At 41.9% G+C, this 15,280-nt stretch overlaps 1 protein-coding gene across 4 annotated transcripts in view; it reads right to left on the bottom strand.

The window, feature by feature from the left end:
• Positions 1-4,221: 4,221 nt before the first annotated feature.
• Positions 4,222-15,280, bottom strand: part of tmem132e (transmembrane protein 132E) — a 426,995-nt gene continuing 415,936 nt past the window's right edge. For 3 of the 4 annotated variants that reach the window (XM_083774312.1, XM_083774311.1, XM_083774310.1), the window contains 2 exons: positions 12,357-12,551; positions 4,222-8,633 (listed from right to left, as the gene is read on the bottom strand). In XM_083774312.1, coding sequence (XP_083630438.1) covers positions 7,542-8,633; positions 12,357-12,551 — 1,287 coding nt within the window. In that variant the 3' untranslated portion in view covers positions 4,222-7,541. The remainder of the gene's footprint in view (positions 8,634-12,356; positions 12,552-15,280) is intronic. The other variant, XR_014569810.1, reaches the window with a different exon arrangement.

The raw sequence follows: 15,280 nt of genomic DNA on the forward strand, positions 1-15,280 counted from the left end.
CACACACACACACACACACACACACACACACACACACACACAGTTCAATTGTAGGCTACGTGTCTAATTATCTTTGTCATTTCCTAACACCCATAGGCTATATAACCCATGTGAATTAAGGCTACAAACAACAAGGGCAAGCCTGGAATGAGCCATTGACGGAGAATTTAGTGTTTAAAGGGAATGATCGACGGTTTGATCAAACTCCCTGTTGTTATGGTCACTGGTCCCGAGAGCACCAGTGCCTCTGACAGAGGCCTTGCCCGTAAAGGCCACAGCAAATTAAACACACGCAAACCCATTGAATGTCTCATGCTGTGGATGAACGCTATTGATCTAGTTTGTTTGATGTTTTTTTCTTTCTATTCGTCTTTACCACAGAAATGGAAACCACATTGACTGGTAAGTTAATTACAACAAGACCTTCTATGAGCTTCAATAGAATATTGAGAGAGAGAATCTAAATCTAAATGCCCCACTAGCTCCCCCTAGAGGCATGTGCTGCTTATAATACCCAACCAGGCCAAAGTGATCAATGTATTCATATTAGTGACCAGTGTTGTCAAAGTTACAGTACAGTAATTTATTACTAATTACTTTAAAAAGTAATATAGTTACACTACTTATTACTCCCTGCCAAAAGTAACTAGTTATGGGGGTAATTACCTGTCAGTGGGAAGTGTTGGCTGATGAGTGAATATCAACACCCCTAATACATCCTAATACTGGGGGGTCAAATCGTGACTGTCAAAATATGACCCCCCAGTCAAAAAACACTTTTTTGTTTGAAATAGACACAACCAAAATGTTGAATTGTGGGTTTGAGCTCACATGCCCTGTTGATATAAATCAAAAGGGGGAGTCAGTGGGGAGTATTGGCTGGGAGGAGGAGTAGGACTAAGGCCCTATACATACACCAAGGCTCGTGAAAATAGTAACATGTTACTTTTGGAAAAAAGTAAATGTAATATTATTACTCAAAATGTGAAAGTAACGTTACTACTGGAAAAAACTAATATTACTGAAAGTAATATATTACTTTAGTTACTTAACAACACTGTTAGTGACTGATAAGGGAGACTACAGGTGGAGCCGGAGGAAAGGTCGTGGGGGTTACCGGAAGAAAGGTCGTGGGGGTTACCAAAATCAGTAGGGCTCATTCTTCGTGGAGCATAAATTTTCCCAATAAATTTCATGGCAATCTGGCGCTATGATTTTGAGATATCTTGTCTTTAAGTGGACGTTTTGGCATAAATTACTTGTATCTGTCTGGCTATGTCCCTCTTATGCCCATATATGGAGTTTTGTGTCATGCAATGAAAGGCATAAAGAATTTTTATAGCGCTTTTCTAAGCACTCAAAGCACTTTACAATGGCCAATTCATACAGTACATTGGGAGGTGAAGCGGCGAACAGTCGACGTCAGCGTCCTCACTTCCCACATTCACACACCAATGGTGGCAAGCTAGGACTGACCGACTCATTTTGAAAGAATAACGTACCTACCATACACCAGCAGGCACTGGTGAACTGTAATGAATGACTAACGACTTGCTCCAAGACCTAATGGACTATTCAATTTAGCCTCAGAAGCTCTCAGGCTGGAACATTCATATGTTATGTCAAAAGGGAGCATGAACTCATTATGATTTTCTAAAATGGGCTTCTGTGTCCCAGCGCTCTTTTACCAAGTGCATTTAGCATTTTTGTATTTGTACGTTGCATGTATTGGCACTTATTAGCAGCGTTTCTGTTGAACTAACAACACCAATTGGGCTCTATTTTCGTCACCGCTAAACCTCTTATCCCTAAACTTCTTTGCCTTTTTTTACTATTTTGCAAAACATTTTTGAATAGTTAAAATGGCCAGTCTACAAGCTCACAACTTGTCAATGTTAGTTGAACTATTAATTTTTTTTTCTTCAAAATAGTAAAAAAGGCAAAGAAGTTTAGGGATAAGGGCTTTAGCGGTGACGGAAATGGAGCCCATAATATGTTACTTAGGAAAGTCCCCAAATTCCGCTAGTATTAAAATAAATGTCAGAAGAAAATGTTACATGAGCACTGCAGTGGTTTCACTTTGGTTTGGCAAGCTGTGGTTGCTCTTATCAACCAAAGAGAACTTAGCTCATTTGCTGAACATTACAAGTGTAAATATCCAACACGTTTATGCTAATAAAATAAAAAGGTAGCCTCGATCGAGTCCGTGATGAAATTATTTCTGGTGATTGATTCACTGACTTAGAACTGTGTCTACAACAGAATTTGACTTCAAATATTTGAAGGTTGGCATACAGCCAGCCTCATCAAGCTTAGCTTAGCTAAAAACAAAAACATTTTGGTTCAACTAAAAACATGTTGAATGAATATAGGCTACTGCAATAGTCTGCTATACATGAACAAAGTAGTAGAAATAGCAGTAAATCACTACAGTTTGAGTATTTTGTTTAAAATGCTGTCTGACAGCATTATTTGACAGTAATCTAATCGTGACCCTGTGACCTTTAACCACACTATGGTGTCCATGTTTAGGGCAAAGTTTCAAAACATGTTGTGTACAGTCAGTGTAGCGTTGTGGTTAAAACAGAACAATTCCAGAGGGCCCGTGAAGGTGGTCAAGGGAACAATCTGTATTTCACTCACGACTTGGAGGTAACCCCAGCTGGATCATAGGTGTTTGATGGAGCCTGGTGACAGGTGCCAGTCATGTTGAAAGATCAGAAATACCCAGTGACAGCCTGACAGGTTAGATCACTCAGAGCCGACGAGCCAACTTCTGGGAAATCAGATTACATCACTGATAACGTGCTTGTACTTGCATGAAATTAGGATAATCATTATGTTTCAACTAAGCCTTCATTATATTACATTGTTTTAAATCACTTTTAAATCATGCAAAATATTCTTCTACAAATTATTGACAGAGAATGTACCACCTTAAGCCGATGAAAGAGACAGAGTGATCAGTTGAAGGCTTTCGATTCACGTGTGAGAAAATATATTTATCCTACCACCATGTGTTGGAATTTAGGGTGCCACTTTTACAGTATTTCCACTTTTGTTGTTCTTGTTGCTGCAAATCGGTGCATCCCCACTAATGCCCCTACAGTATGTGCACCCAGCAGGGTGTGCGATGCACATGACATTTAAATCCATTAAATCCTCAAAACTTCAATTTGAGCGCTTGGAGAAATCACTGCAAGATTGCGTGTATTAAAGAGAGCTGAGTGAATAATGCAATATGCCTACGGCTATTTCAAATTGCGTGTCCGTGCTCTGTAAGTCAGCCAGTTATGTGCGACTTGTTCTTAGACTGTAAAATATGACTTGACTTTCTGCCGCTGGAATCTTCAAGTATGTTGAAATCCAGGATCAACAAAATGTGTTCCGGCCCCTCAGACATTCTTATCTTTCAATAATTTATATTCCTACTAACCCCGTCTCATTTCGTGTCACTGTGCAGTAGAGTCTCACAGTCTGACCACATACAGCGATGTAGTAAAACAGCGATAAAGTCAGAGTTATTGTAAGGTTATTTGAGGATTGTTGTGCTTGCTAGGCTGTGCATCTCTCATTGCCTATCTGGGAGCCAGTGGAGGAATAAGTGGTAAAACAATCAGAAAAATAACTTTTGAAATCTTATGGTAGATACCAATATTACAATGATACAATACATTCTGAAAGTTACTGTACTGTACTTACCGTCGATACCAGCACTAATATAACATGACAATACATTTTGAAAGCTATTCTTACTGTAGATAGAAACACTAATATTGAGAATAATGGCTGATGCACACATCGACTTGCAGTCAATTTGGGAGAGTAATACTTTCTTGGGGCCTTTGCATTTCTAGCAAGTGCTGACTGGAAACATTTGCCAATTTCTCTATAACAAAAAAATGTGTGGACACAAAATGATTTATGCCCTAACAAAGGAGTCATTACTGGTCAGTGACAGTACAGGATATGCTGGCAAAGGATAGGCTTCTAAAAAACAACCCTGAACATAGTAACCTACTTTGAATTATGCTATAGCAGCATCCTATCTGTGTCAAGGACAGCGAGTAAATATCACCGCAAGGAAACTGATTTCATTATGAAATACCATGTGCAAAGAGCAACACTTTTACTACTGGATGAAAACAATACAACACTATAAATCTTGTTTTGTTTGAATGGTTTTGCGAGGAGTAGAAAGGACACAGTTTGTGTATTACATTGTCTTTAGTACTGTACATATAACGGGGAGGAAATACAAGGAGCCGTTTCTCAAGAGAATACAGGAAATGTAACAGTGCTCTATACATGAACATATTATCTTTAGTGTGACGTCGCTTGGTACAGCCAGTGGAGCTGCATATGTCACAGTCTTCCAAGGAGGGGAGCGAGGAGTATACGTCTCAAGGTGTTCAATCACATCGTAGGAAAGACGACAAGAGTCTCGATCTAGTAGCAGCTTGGAGGAAATACAGAAAGTCCAGTATGCACACCATCACCACAGTGGCATTACACAAAGAACAAAAACAAAACGTCATGTACATACAGTATATACAGTACACAAGGGGAGAGAGACTATAAAATGACTTGAGCAATAAAATGGTTCAGAGACATATAACAGTGCAATGGCAAATGCATGTGCTAATGTGGAAAAATGTAAATAAAACACTGTAAAAAGCTGCTATTAGAAACTTAGAATCTAGTATTAAGCAGTGTCCTGATTTGGGCTGACCGTGTTAATACAAGAGGCGAAGTACAGCTGAGAATCCTACATTCATCCTGAGACACCACAGTGTGAATTGTGAAGTTCAAACTTTTGGGTGGGTGGGGGGGAATGGAAGGCCTGTGACTGACTTAGTTTCATTTTATGGTAATCCTGTGACTGAAGGGAGGGCTTGGACTGTCAAAGACATGTACTTTTAGATTGCATTTTTATCAAACACTAGATTACGGTTGTTATTTATTTAAATCACATGGAATGTATAGAGGGCATGCAGAAAGTCAAATCCTTAAAGCCCCAATCCAGGATTTAGTTTTTGGAGTAAAATTATTAGGTAATTATATACATATTATATAATATTCGTGATGGGTAGGATGCTGATGTAAAATAATCTCTGAATATTTCAGATCCCACCATGACTAAAATACAGGTCCAGCATGGTCAAATATTTACAACTATTATAAACAAACCATTTACATCTTGAAATTACATATATTTTCAATGTGACATTATGGTCCGTGTATTGGGAGCTCAGACAATCACTTTCAGATGAATATTTGTCTTCCCTCTGGTGATCTAGCATTAACATACTTGAGTTCTTGATTTAAAAAGAGGACTAAATACTACTAAAATATCAACAAAATATCACATTTTGATTCATGATTTTTAAAGATAATTTGAGCCAATTCTCATTATCACTGAGTAAACAAGTGGCATGCGCCCGCATACGATGATCAGTGTCAATGACAATGTCAGTCAGTCAGTCAGTCAAAAAAGAAAAACAGAAATAAGGGGAAGCGTTATTGAAACTCCTTTGTCTCTTTGTTCACCAAGTGATCTCTGGTCATACGCTCCAGCAACTCTCCTAATTATATGGCAACTGCAATCACGAATCTATGTGTAATTTACTCAGTTATGTTGAAATTGTGACAGCTCCTTTGTATGTGTACTAATTTACTTGCAGTTTAAAATGTAGTTTAAACCAGAATCGGTTGACCTTTAAAAGCTCAACTCAACATTCATCTCCTTTGCACAATCTCACCAACAAACCATACCCATTTGAGTGTCTGCAATCATTCTGATTTTGTGCAAAACCAAAAACCCCACACTGTCAAACTCAGGATTTCGGTTTACCAAGTCAGAGTCCTGAGATATTCAAAACATTATTTTCATGGCATCACAACCACAACCACAGCATCTGAAGAGCTTCTTGTCTCAGTAGCATTACCGTACCACTGATTCCTCTAAAGCCTGATTCATACAGTACTTTGTCTCACTGCAGTGTATAATTATTTAGCATTAGAGTACAAGGCTTTTGGTCCCCTCTCTGATCCACTTCTGACAAAGCATCTTTCTGACCTCCGAGCTCAGACTGACGGAGACAACGGAGACAACAAAAACACAGCATGACACAAGGGATCGTCATGATTTAAGAGATGACTGGAAGTGACTGGTTTTTATCTAGGCAATCATGTCGGGTACATGTGAGCCCCTTCCTGCAGTATTGAAAAGGACACTGGGTACGGCGTGGGCACGCGTCCATCTGCATTCCCCTTTATGACCTTGTCAGACGCCATTAGGCTGAAGGCCAGCCAAGCTTGTTGGAGAAAAATAAATCATAAAAAAGATGAATAAAAAATACATAGCAGTGCCAAATCCCATACAATTTTGTTAAAAAGCTATCAGTTCAATACTTCGTGTACCAAGGGGAGCCTCCATCTGACTGCTTAATGGTCCAAGCCCTCAACATCTAGCTACAGTTTAACTTGACGTGAGCTACTAGTTGCAACTTCAGCTGCATATGATGAATACATACTGTCTACTAGGAGGGGCCTGTATGCATTTCGGCCTGACATGGCATGCATGTAATGCATGATAACATATGCAATTTAGTAATGAGTGTATTAATGATTACATAATTACAATACAAACATTAAATTTGGAAACTGATTCTGATTGTGCCTCAAGATCCCCTTGCATGCAAACAATGTCGGAGCTCCTTACAATATGCAAGCTCCTCTCTTTTCATACCACATGTCTTGAAATCAGCGGTAGTATGTTAACTAGTTGCTCTTACTACACTGTCTCCAGTCACAGGGAGAAAACAGGGTGTCAGAAATTATACAAGCTGTGAACCGTGACCATTTTGTATAAGGCATTACATTTGCTTAGGACCAGATGAAATAGTATTAGGGCACTGCTTTTGTCCACCTATGAAATGTAGAAAAATGTCAGGAATGAATTTGAATACAAATCATTGAGTGTGCTGCACCAAGAACTACAATGAGGAAAGTTTTTTTTTGCCACTGAAAAGAATGCTTTCCCTTCTTTGGCAAAACCAAAAATTATTTCATAATATAGTAGCTTCCACAAAGACCCTCTGACAGAAATGTGTTCATCAAAGGTCTCTTGGTATGGAGTTTTAATATAGTGGTAAAACGGGGCCATAACCACTAACCAGATTCCTTCCATACACCTGTCCATATCAGGCTTTGCTCCGAAAGCAGCACTTTTCATGAGAGGCCATAGCACAGTGCTTCCAATCGAAACGCATCATTCGTCTGTCAGTTCAGATTGGGGTCTTCTGGCCTATAATGTCATTGTGTTCTAAATAGTGTGAGTGGGGCGGGGGGTGGGGGGGGGGTGGCTTGGGGAGCACTGTGCAAACAGTAATGAAACGAACCCTAACCACAACCAATAGCTGGCCGTATTCTTTATATCTTTGTGAAAAATTATCTTTCACTCGAGTGAAAGAGAGAAAAATAGAAAGGAACGTTTCTTTTAGAAAGCCGAAGGCAGCGCGCCTCTCGCGCTCTTGGTCTCAGGCTATTTCTTTTATTCTGCGCATGTAATCGTGCAGTTCCTCGGGGTCTTGAAATCCCATGTCCTGGCAGACCCACTGAATGTCCTCTTCGTCCGCTATGGGGATGGAGTTGTAGGGCATGTCCTCTGTGGGCAGCGTGGTGAAGGTGGTGAACTTGACCCTCTTGCGCTTGGAGGTGGGTGAACTGGCCTCCTCGCCGTTCTCTTTAGTTGAGCCCCCCGAGCTGCCGTCACCCCGCCCGTGGACCTGGCTCTGAACACTGGTCTGGGAGCTGCCGCTGCTGTGGTGGTCGCCGTGGCAACACGTCTGTCCGGCCTCCAGGGCGTTGCTGGGGCTCTCCACCTGCTGTGGTGAGAGGTCGCTCTGTGCCCTCAGCGGCTGGCCGTTTCCCAGGAACACCCAGTGGTGGGAGTGGTCCATGTTGGCCTGGCCCTCCGGGGGGATCCTCTTGTGGCGGTACTTGAGCACAAAGACGATGCAGTTGATGAGGAACACCAAGATGGCCAGGCAGAAGACGCCCAGCAGGGCATACATGCCGATCTCCAGGTCGGTCATATTGCGAGGCGAGTGGACATAGTCATCGTCCTCCTCCTCCTCCTCCTCCTCCTCCTCCTCCTCGCCCTCGGTGGGCCTCTCCTGGTTGCTGACGGTGGGGAAGTTGGTGTAGTCTATGGGGACGCTGGCGGGCTGCTCGTTCGACGTCTCGTAGATGCGGCCTCCGACGTTTGAGTCGACGACGGGCCGCCTGGTGGGGGCGGCTGGCTCACCCTCGCCCTCCGTGTTCACCTCCTCCTCGGAGTCATCCTCCGGGCCAAAGCGGACCTTCACGTAGACGCCGGCCGACGCGATGATGCTCTTGCGCTTGGTCTTCTGGCAGGCCTCGCATATGGTCATCTCGACTCGCACCAGCTCGCCGGACCCTTCGCCCTCTGCCACCACCACGGGCCAGCGCTGCTGGGGCTCCTGGGAGACCGACGCAATCTTGTCATCGGACGTGGAGGCATTGAGGTTGTAGTCCTTGGGGTCGAAGTAGCTCAGCGGGGCTGCTGTGCTGTCAGTGTAGTACATCCATATGGACAAACTGGCCTCCTGTCAAAGCAAAGACAGAGATGTGGCTGTTAAGCAAGGTTGAATTTTTTTATTGGAAAAATGTAGGGCTTAAATGCTTACTTATGATTACACTGGCTGTTAGCAACTTAGCATTAGGTTATTTTAAGATATTGCAAACAGCCCTATGAAAGTCAACAAAGCATATAAAAATCACAACGGAAGAAAATAAAACTATTTGGGCTATAAAACAGCCACGATCCAGACTTGTGTAGTATCTCTAAGGGAGAATATCTGAGTGGATGAGATGTTCTCCTGTCACGCCCCGGCCTCTGATTTGATTTGATTAATGGCCTTTGAAGTTCTGCCAATCCCTGAAGCATCCCTGAACATCAGAACAATGTACTTAGCACGCAAGCCCAAACAGGCACGCAGCGCACTGACGAGCACAGCGGTGCACCACTTTAAAGCGAGCAGTGTTGTCGCACCCTGTACAACACCGCAGCGGTACTGCCCGGCACATGGCTCTAAATGCACAATGTTCCACTCAGGATCTGTGATGTTTGTGTGTGTTTGCGTGTGTCATCATGGCCTCACTCACATGTTGTGTTTCCCCTCTCTCATCATCGGGGAAAGCAACAGGGGATGTGCCCTGCATGCCTCGGTGTGGCCTGACAGATTTTGTCTGCGTCAGAAGAGTTCTTGCCATCAACACCACAAGGCTGATTTTTTTACTTTTGTTTTTGTTCACAAAAACTTGCTAAAAAATAATAATAAACTCAATCGCTCACACTGCACCTGCTGGGAATACTGACTATATGCAGGGAAACAGATCTCTCTCTGACATACTGTAGCCTTTTCGTTTCTGAGCAAGTTGCCAAGAGAGACAGCGTGCAAGAAGGATTCCTGGATTGGAGCCAGAGCTCTGCCATGTCAGCGTGTCAGAATGAGGGAGTATTTGATATGCATAATTTGAATAATACATTGAACACTGCATCCCATTCCCTGTCGTTACGAGTCTGCTCAATGCATATAACGAGGGCTGACACAGGAAAAACTAAAACAAAAAGTTAAGATAAGGTTGTATGACACTGACAAAATATTTAAAATATTATGTTGAGAAATAAAGATGTGTGCAATCTGTTGGTGTACGGCACACACCACTTAACCGTTAGCACACATTTCCTTTAAATTAATCTAACGTGCATATTTTCACTATGTGTAAAATCGAGCAGAATAGCATCACAGCTACCTGTCAGGCTTCAGTTTGCACTTTACTGCAACTGGAAATGAATGACAACATTAATTCAGCATAAATGGCTGGGCTTATAAAATATGTATGTATAACACTCCAGCAGAAATATGATTCTCACGGTAACTTTGCATTAATTTCTATTTCCATTATGAGAAGTAATGCATAATATATTTAGCTATTTATTTAAGCAGCCATCAAAAGTAATCACTAGGAGGCATGAAAGTCATTGTTAACGTAATGAGTTATAATGACAATACTAAACTTGTCATCTGGGGAGTATTTATTGGAGTCAGCGGTTTTAGACCTGGTCAATTGGAAAGGAAATAGGACAAAAAGACTCTCGGCTGTCAACTTCCGCCCATATATTCTTTATGACTTTCATTCCATTCTAGAGTAATAGGGGACATTTAGAAAGTTTCCCTGCGAAACAGAATCAAATAGCTTGAAATAGCTCCAGCACTCTTGTGAGATCTGCGCTGGCAGAGGGCTCGGCTGCCTTTTATGGCCAGGCCTTGGAGAGCACTTAGGACAATACATTACAATAATTAAATTTCAAGGTGGCCGGGAAGCGGAGAGCAAGAAAAATTGGAATTAAATGCTACTTCTCTCGCGTGGAAGCTCGATGTGGTTGTTTGGCCATGCAGGGAAGACCACTAGTGGAAGGGCATGGTAGTGTAGAAAACGCATGCACTCAGAGTGTACAAATGTAACCAAATGGACCTGTAAGGTCCTGTTCGGTTACACTTGTACACTCTCGGAGATACAAATGGATAATTGAACACTGAGGTTTTCACTGTGTATACACATTTCATTTCCATTTACGTGAAATACTGACCAATTACTTCCATAGAGAATAGCCCCCACAAAGCCTCAGCTCTCATTGTCAAGGCATAGAGGAAGAGACAAGGAACTAATTCCGCTGTCTCCTCACTTCTTGCTTGTGCATGTGATGCAGTGTGCCTTGAAAGTAATATTTTAATAATGTAAAGCAGAGACGGTTCCAACAGCTTACCGTAGAAATATGGACCAATGCTGATAGATTATTCGATATAAAAATAAATAAAAGAAAGAAACCAATTTTGGATAGTGCAGCACAACAACTCAAACTGCCGTCCACTCTAATAAACAATGTCTGGAAGCTGAGGGGACCTGACCGAAACAATATTAATCCACTGTTTTACTCATTAATAGTGGCAGGCAAAAAAATTGAAAATTAAAAAGTTTGCTGTTCTCCTGTAAGTAAACATTTTACTCTGCAGAAAGAGTTGTGGGACGGGGAGACACCAATTACTTTTAGGAAGCAACACAGAGAAGCACAGCAGGCAAGTAGAACCACGTCTGTCCAGGGTGAAGAGCAGAAACGCTCCAATTAGATTGGGAAGTCTGTCCTAAACTTTGATGGTCACTGGCAAGTTGGCAATGGTATAGGTATCTCATATGTAAGGACACTTAAGCAGAAACTAGATTCTAAATTATTATTGACAGTGAAATGCATATCAAATTGATATAATTCTGTTGAAAATGAATCTAGTCTTACAGCCGGGGCTATGGGGTGGGAAATTTGGTATATAGTCTTTTTTATTGGCCTAAAATATATACATTCATGAATTCACTTGCTGACCGGCTGTCACTATTGGGCAATTTTTTTATTCATTAACATTCTATGGCAGGCAAAAATGTAAAAAATGACAAACTAGGGGGTTTTCATGATTCTGAATCCATTCCCTCTCTCATCATCGGGGAAAGCAACAGGGGATGTGCCCTGCATGCCTCGGGGTGGCCCGACAGATTTTGTCTGCGTCAGAAGAGTTCCTGCCATCAACACCACAAGGCTTGGAATGGATTCAGAATCATGAAAAAACCCTAGTTTGACACATGTCACATGCTATTTAAAGCAAAGGAAAGTTTGACATTTTGGCCTGCCATAGGATGTTAATGATAGGTCACAAGAAACTCCTATAAAGAAAATTGCCCAATAGTGACAGCCGGTCAGCAAGTGGATTCATGAATGTATGTATAATATACATACATTAAAATATTGTCTATATTATAGTCAATATTTTAGGCCAATAAAAAAAGACTATATACCAAATTTCCCACTTTAAACAAAAGAAGCCTGTCGGCTGCCGGACTAATCCATTATTTTTGCAGTTTGCTGTGCACAACACATACTGGATGTTTGGTAGCTATAGCCTAACAATATGTTATAACCACTAGAAGGTTCATTCACAGGGATCATTTTGCCTGTTATACAGTTGTATGACAGGCAAAATGATATATTGTAAGACATATCAGTCATTTTATATCAATTTAACGAGGACAAATAATAATTGTGTTTTTCGTATAGTCGCCACAGCTGCTGGTACAAATAGCAGTTATCAGTCATAGCTGACGAAAAACAAATAGTGCTAATGAATAGTGAGTATCATAGCAAAGGATTGTTTAAAGTGTGCAATGGTCCGATATTTCATTCTTCATTCCACAACATGATGAATTGAATAATAGCTAACCTGTTTGGGCGAGGTGAGCGTCTGGAGCCCATAGGCCTTGGCCACCATGGTGTGGCTGTTTCCAGGGCTGTGCTGGAGGGACAGACTCAGGCCAGATATGGCATGGACACGCAGCTCTGAGATGGACACCTTTTCATCTGTGACAGAGAACGACGACTGTCCCAACACCGCATCCACAGCCAGCGGAGACTCCACCTGCAGGACAACGAATAAACACATCACCACATTAATCCCTTTCAGGCCTATATGTGTATACGCAGGAGTCGTTGGGAGCTTGAGGCCCCCCCCCCCCCCCAAAAAAAAGAAAAAAACAAAACTAGATAAAGTTCCCAGGCACAGGTCTCCACCAGGCCAGGTCAGGTTGTGGCCTTCATATGATAACAGCCAAAACTTAATATATGTAAGGAAACTGTCGCAAATGAATACTGTACATGAAACAGTGGCTTTCAACAGCCTGTGAATCATGGAACAATGTGCTGGATGCATCCTGCTATTGGTAATAATTAAGATCCATGAAAAGATATCACACACCTGACACCGGAGGTGTTACCCTAACACCCCACACTGACAACTTCGACCAGCAAGTGAGAAGATCACAGTGGGCAAGTTGAGGCTGTGCATTGATCAGCCCTGTGTCTGAGCCTGAGGTTCTGACGCACGTCAGTGAAAAACTACGTTTTTAGTGCCACACAAGCAGACCGAAAGCTTTTACCTACTAATTAACCTGGGGTTTATGGCACAATAATTGATTGTCAAGCTACTGTATAAACGTGAAAGGTTCACAACTAAAGTGGCTTGAGACATGCAGGAAAAATGAAATGTAGAAATAGAGTCACCTTGCTCTGCTTAAATCAGCCACTCTGTGCCCTCCAAGTGCATATAAACCCCATTGTCCATCACAGAGCCAATAAGTATGTATAACACCAAAACCATTAAAAAGTCAACAGTCTCTCCATGTAATTGATAGTCTTTGGCTGGCCTTTACCTCCCAGTACTTTGAGCACTTTTTAAAGATCATCACTTCACCTTACAGCTGCAGGCAGAGGTTGCGAGTAGTGACAGACCAATATATCGGTTTGGCCGGTATCGGAATATCTATTTTTAAAAACACTTTCAACCTGGCATACCTTTTGTTTTGGGCCTCTCATTATTGGCAAACTTTACAAAAAGTTTGACATTTTCTGATTTCGAAACGGCAGCGAGGGCAGCGTGGTTGCGCAATCCGGTCTAGGATCGCTAAAGAAGGAAAGGCCAAGCCAAAATTATAATGAAAAAATAGAAATCAGCGATCCGGTTTATCAATGATAAAGCTTATCAGACGGAACATTACACCAGAAGCAGTTGCTAGTTGGATTCCTTCTGACGGAACGTTCCGCCCGGAACAGCTAATTGGTTAATGAATTGCATTTTTATAGTGCTTTTCTATGCACTACGTGCCTACTCAAAGCGCTTACAATGGTTCATTCATTCATACATTGGGAGGTGCAGTGGCGACCAGTCGACGCCAGCGTCCTCACTTCCCACATTCACACACCAATGGTGGCAAGCTCACACCGACCGACTCATTGGATGCAATGTAGGGTTCAATGTCTTGCCCAAGGACACTTTGACATGTAGACAGGAGGAGCCGGGATTCGAACTGCCGACCCAGGGATCATTGGATGACCTTCTCTACCTCCATAAGAGTATGATGTAAGGTTACATCAAAGTATCAGAGTAGTGTATAGGCTTTGATGCTCCTCAGTGCCAGTTGCCAGTGCGTGCGTGCGTGTGTGTGTGTGTGTGTGAAGCCTGATGCGTGACACTTGGTCGATGTGACATTCACACTCCAGTCATTTTGGATTGACTGAGTCTAACTTTATGTGATAAAAAAATAATACAAAAATAATAAGAGGGAAATACAGTTGAGCCCGAAGCCTTCAATGTGTCCATCTCAGGTGATTATGTGGATTCCTGCTGCAACATTCCAACTGAGAAAGACAAGGCGCTGTGTTTATTTATCTCTCACTGCTGGAGCTCTTTGTTTAATTGCAGGATTCGTGCATTATGACAACTGAGGCTGTGTACCTATACAACTGTAAAACAAATAAGCAAATAAATAAAAGATAAACTATATATTTCCATGTCTATCATTGCTATTCATTTGGCCTCAAGGTGTTTCAGTGGTGCTTGAGAGAGAGAGAGAAAGAGAGAGAGACCCTAACATCTCACATAACAAGCATGCCAATCTATTTCCATAAATCCATATAGTATACCCCCCCCTCTCTCTCTCTCTCTCCCCCTCTCTCTCTCTCTCTCTCACACACACACACACACACACACACACACACACACACACACACACACACACACACACACACACACACACACACACACACACACACACACACACACACACACACACACACACACACACACACACACACACACACACACACACACACACACACACACACAAACCCTTTTTTTAAGTAAGGCCTCCTAGTGATACTGTATGGAACTGGCAACCAATTATCTTTCTCTCTCTCTCTCTCGTTTTAGTTCATCTTTTTTAATAAGGCCTCTATGTTAGAGGTATAATGGGACCAATTATCATTAGTCTTTTCCCCCCTAAAGAACAAGGTTGTATTTTGAGCAGAACTTATAATTTATGAATTGCTGGTTACAGAAGTTGGGGTCATATACATACACCATCCACGGTTCCTGCTGTAACTCTTTGTAGATTACTGTATGCTGACACATGGCAGGTTTTGAAATGCTGAGCATGGCATTTCAAGCCAGTGGAGTCAGCCAATCCCATTAGCCAATTGATTTTGAAAGATATTTAACCACTTTCACCCTGGTGTCTCTATTTTGGCATGTAATTATAGGCAAAAAGTTTCAGGAGTAAATAAAAACAACGCAAAAAAACAAATTTAAACGAT

This window comes from Protomyctophum parallelum, assembly GCF_964188405.1.
Source record: "Protomyctophum parallelum genome assembly, chromosome: 1".
NCBI classification, from domain to species: domain Eukaryota; kingdom Metazoa; phylum Chordata; class Actinopteri; order Myctophiformes; family Myctophidae; genus Protomyctophum; species Protomyctophum parallelum.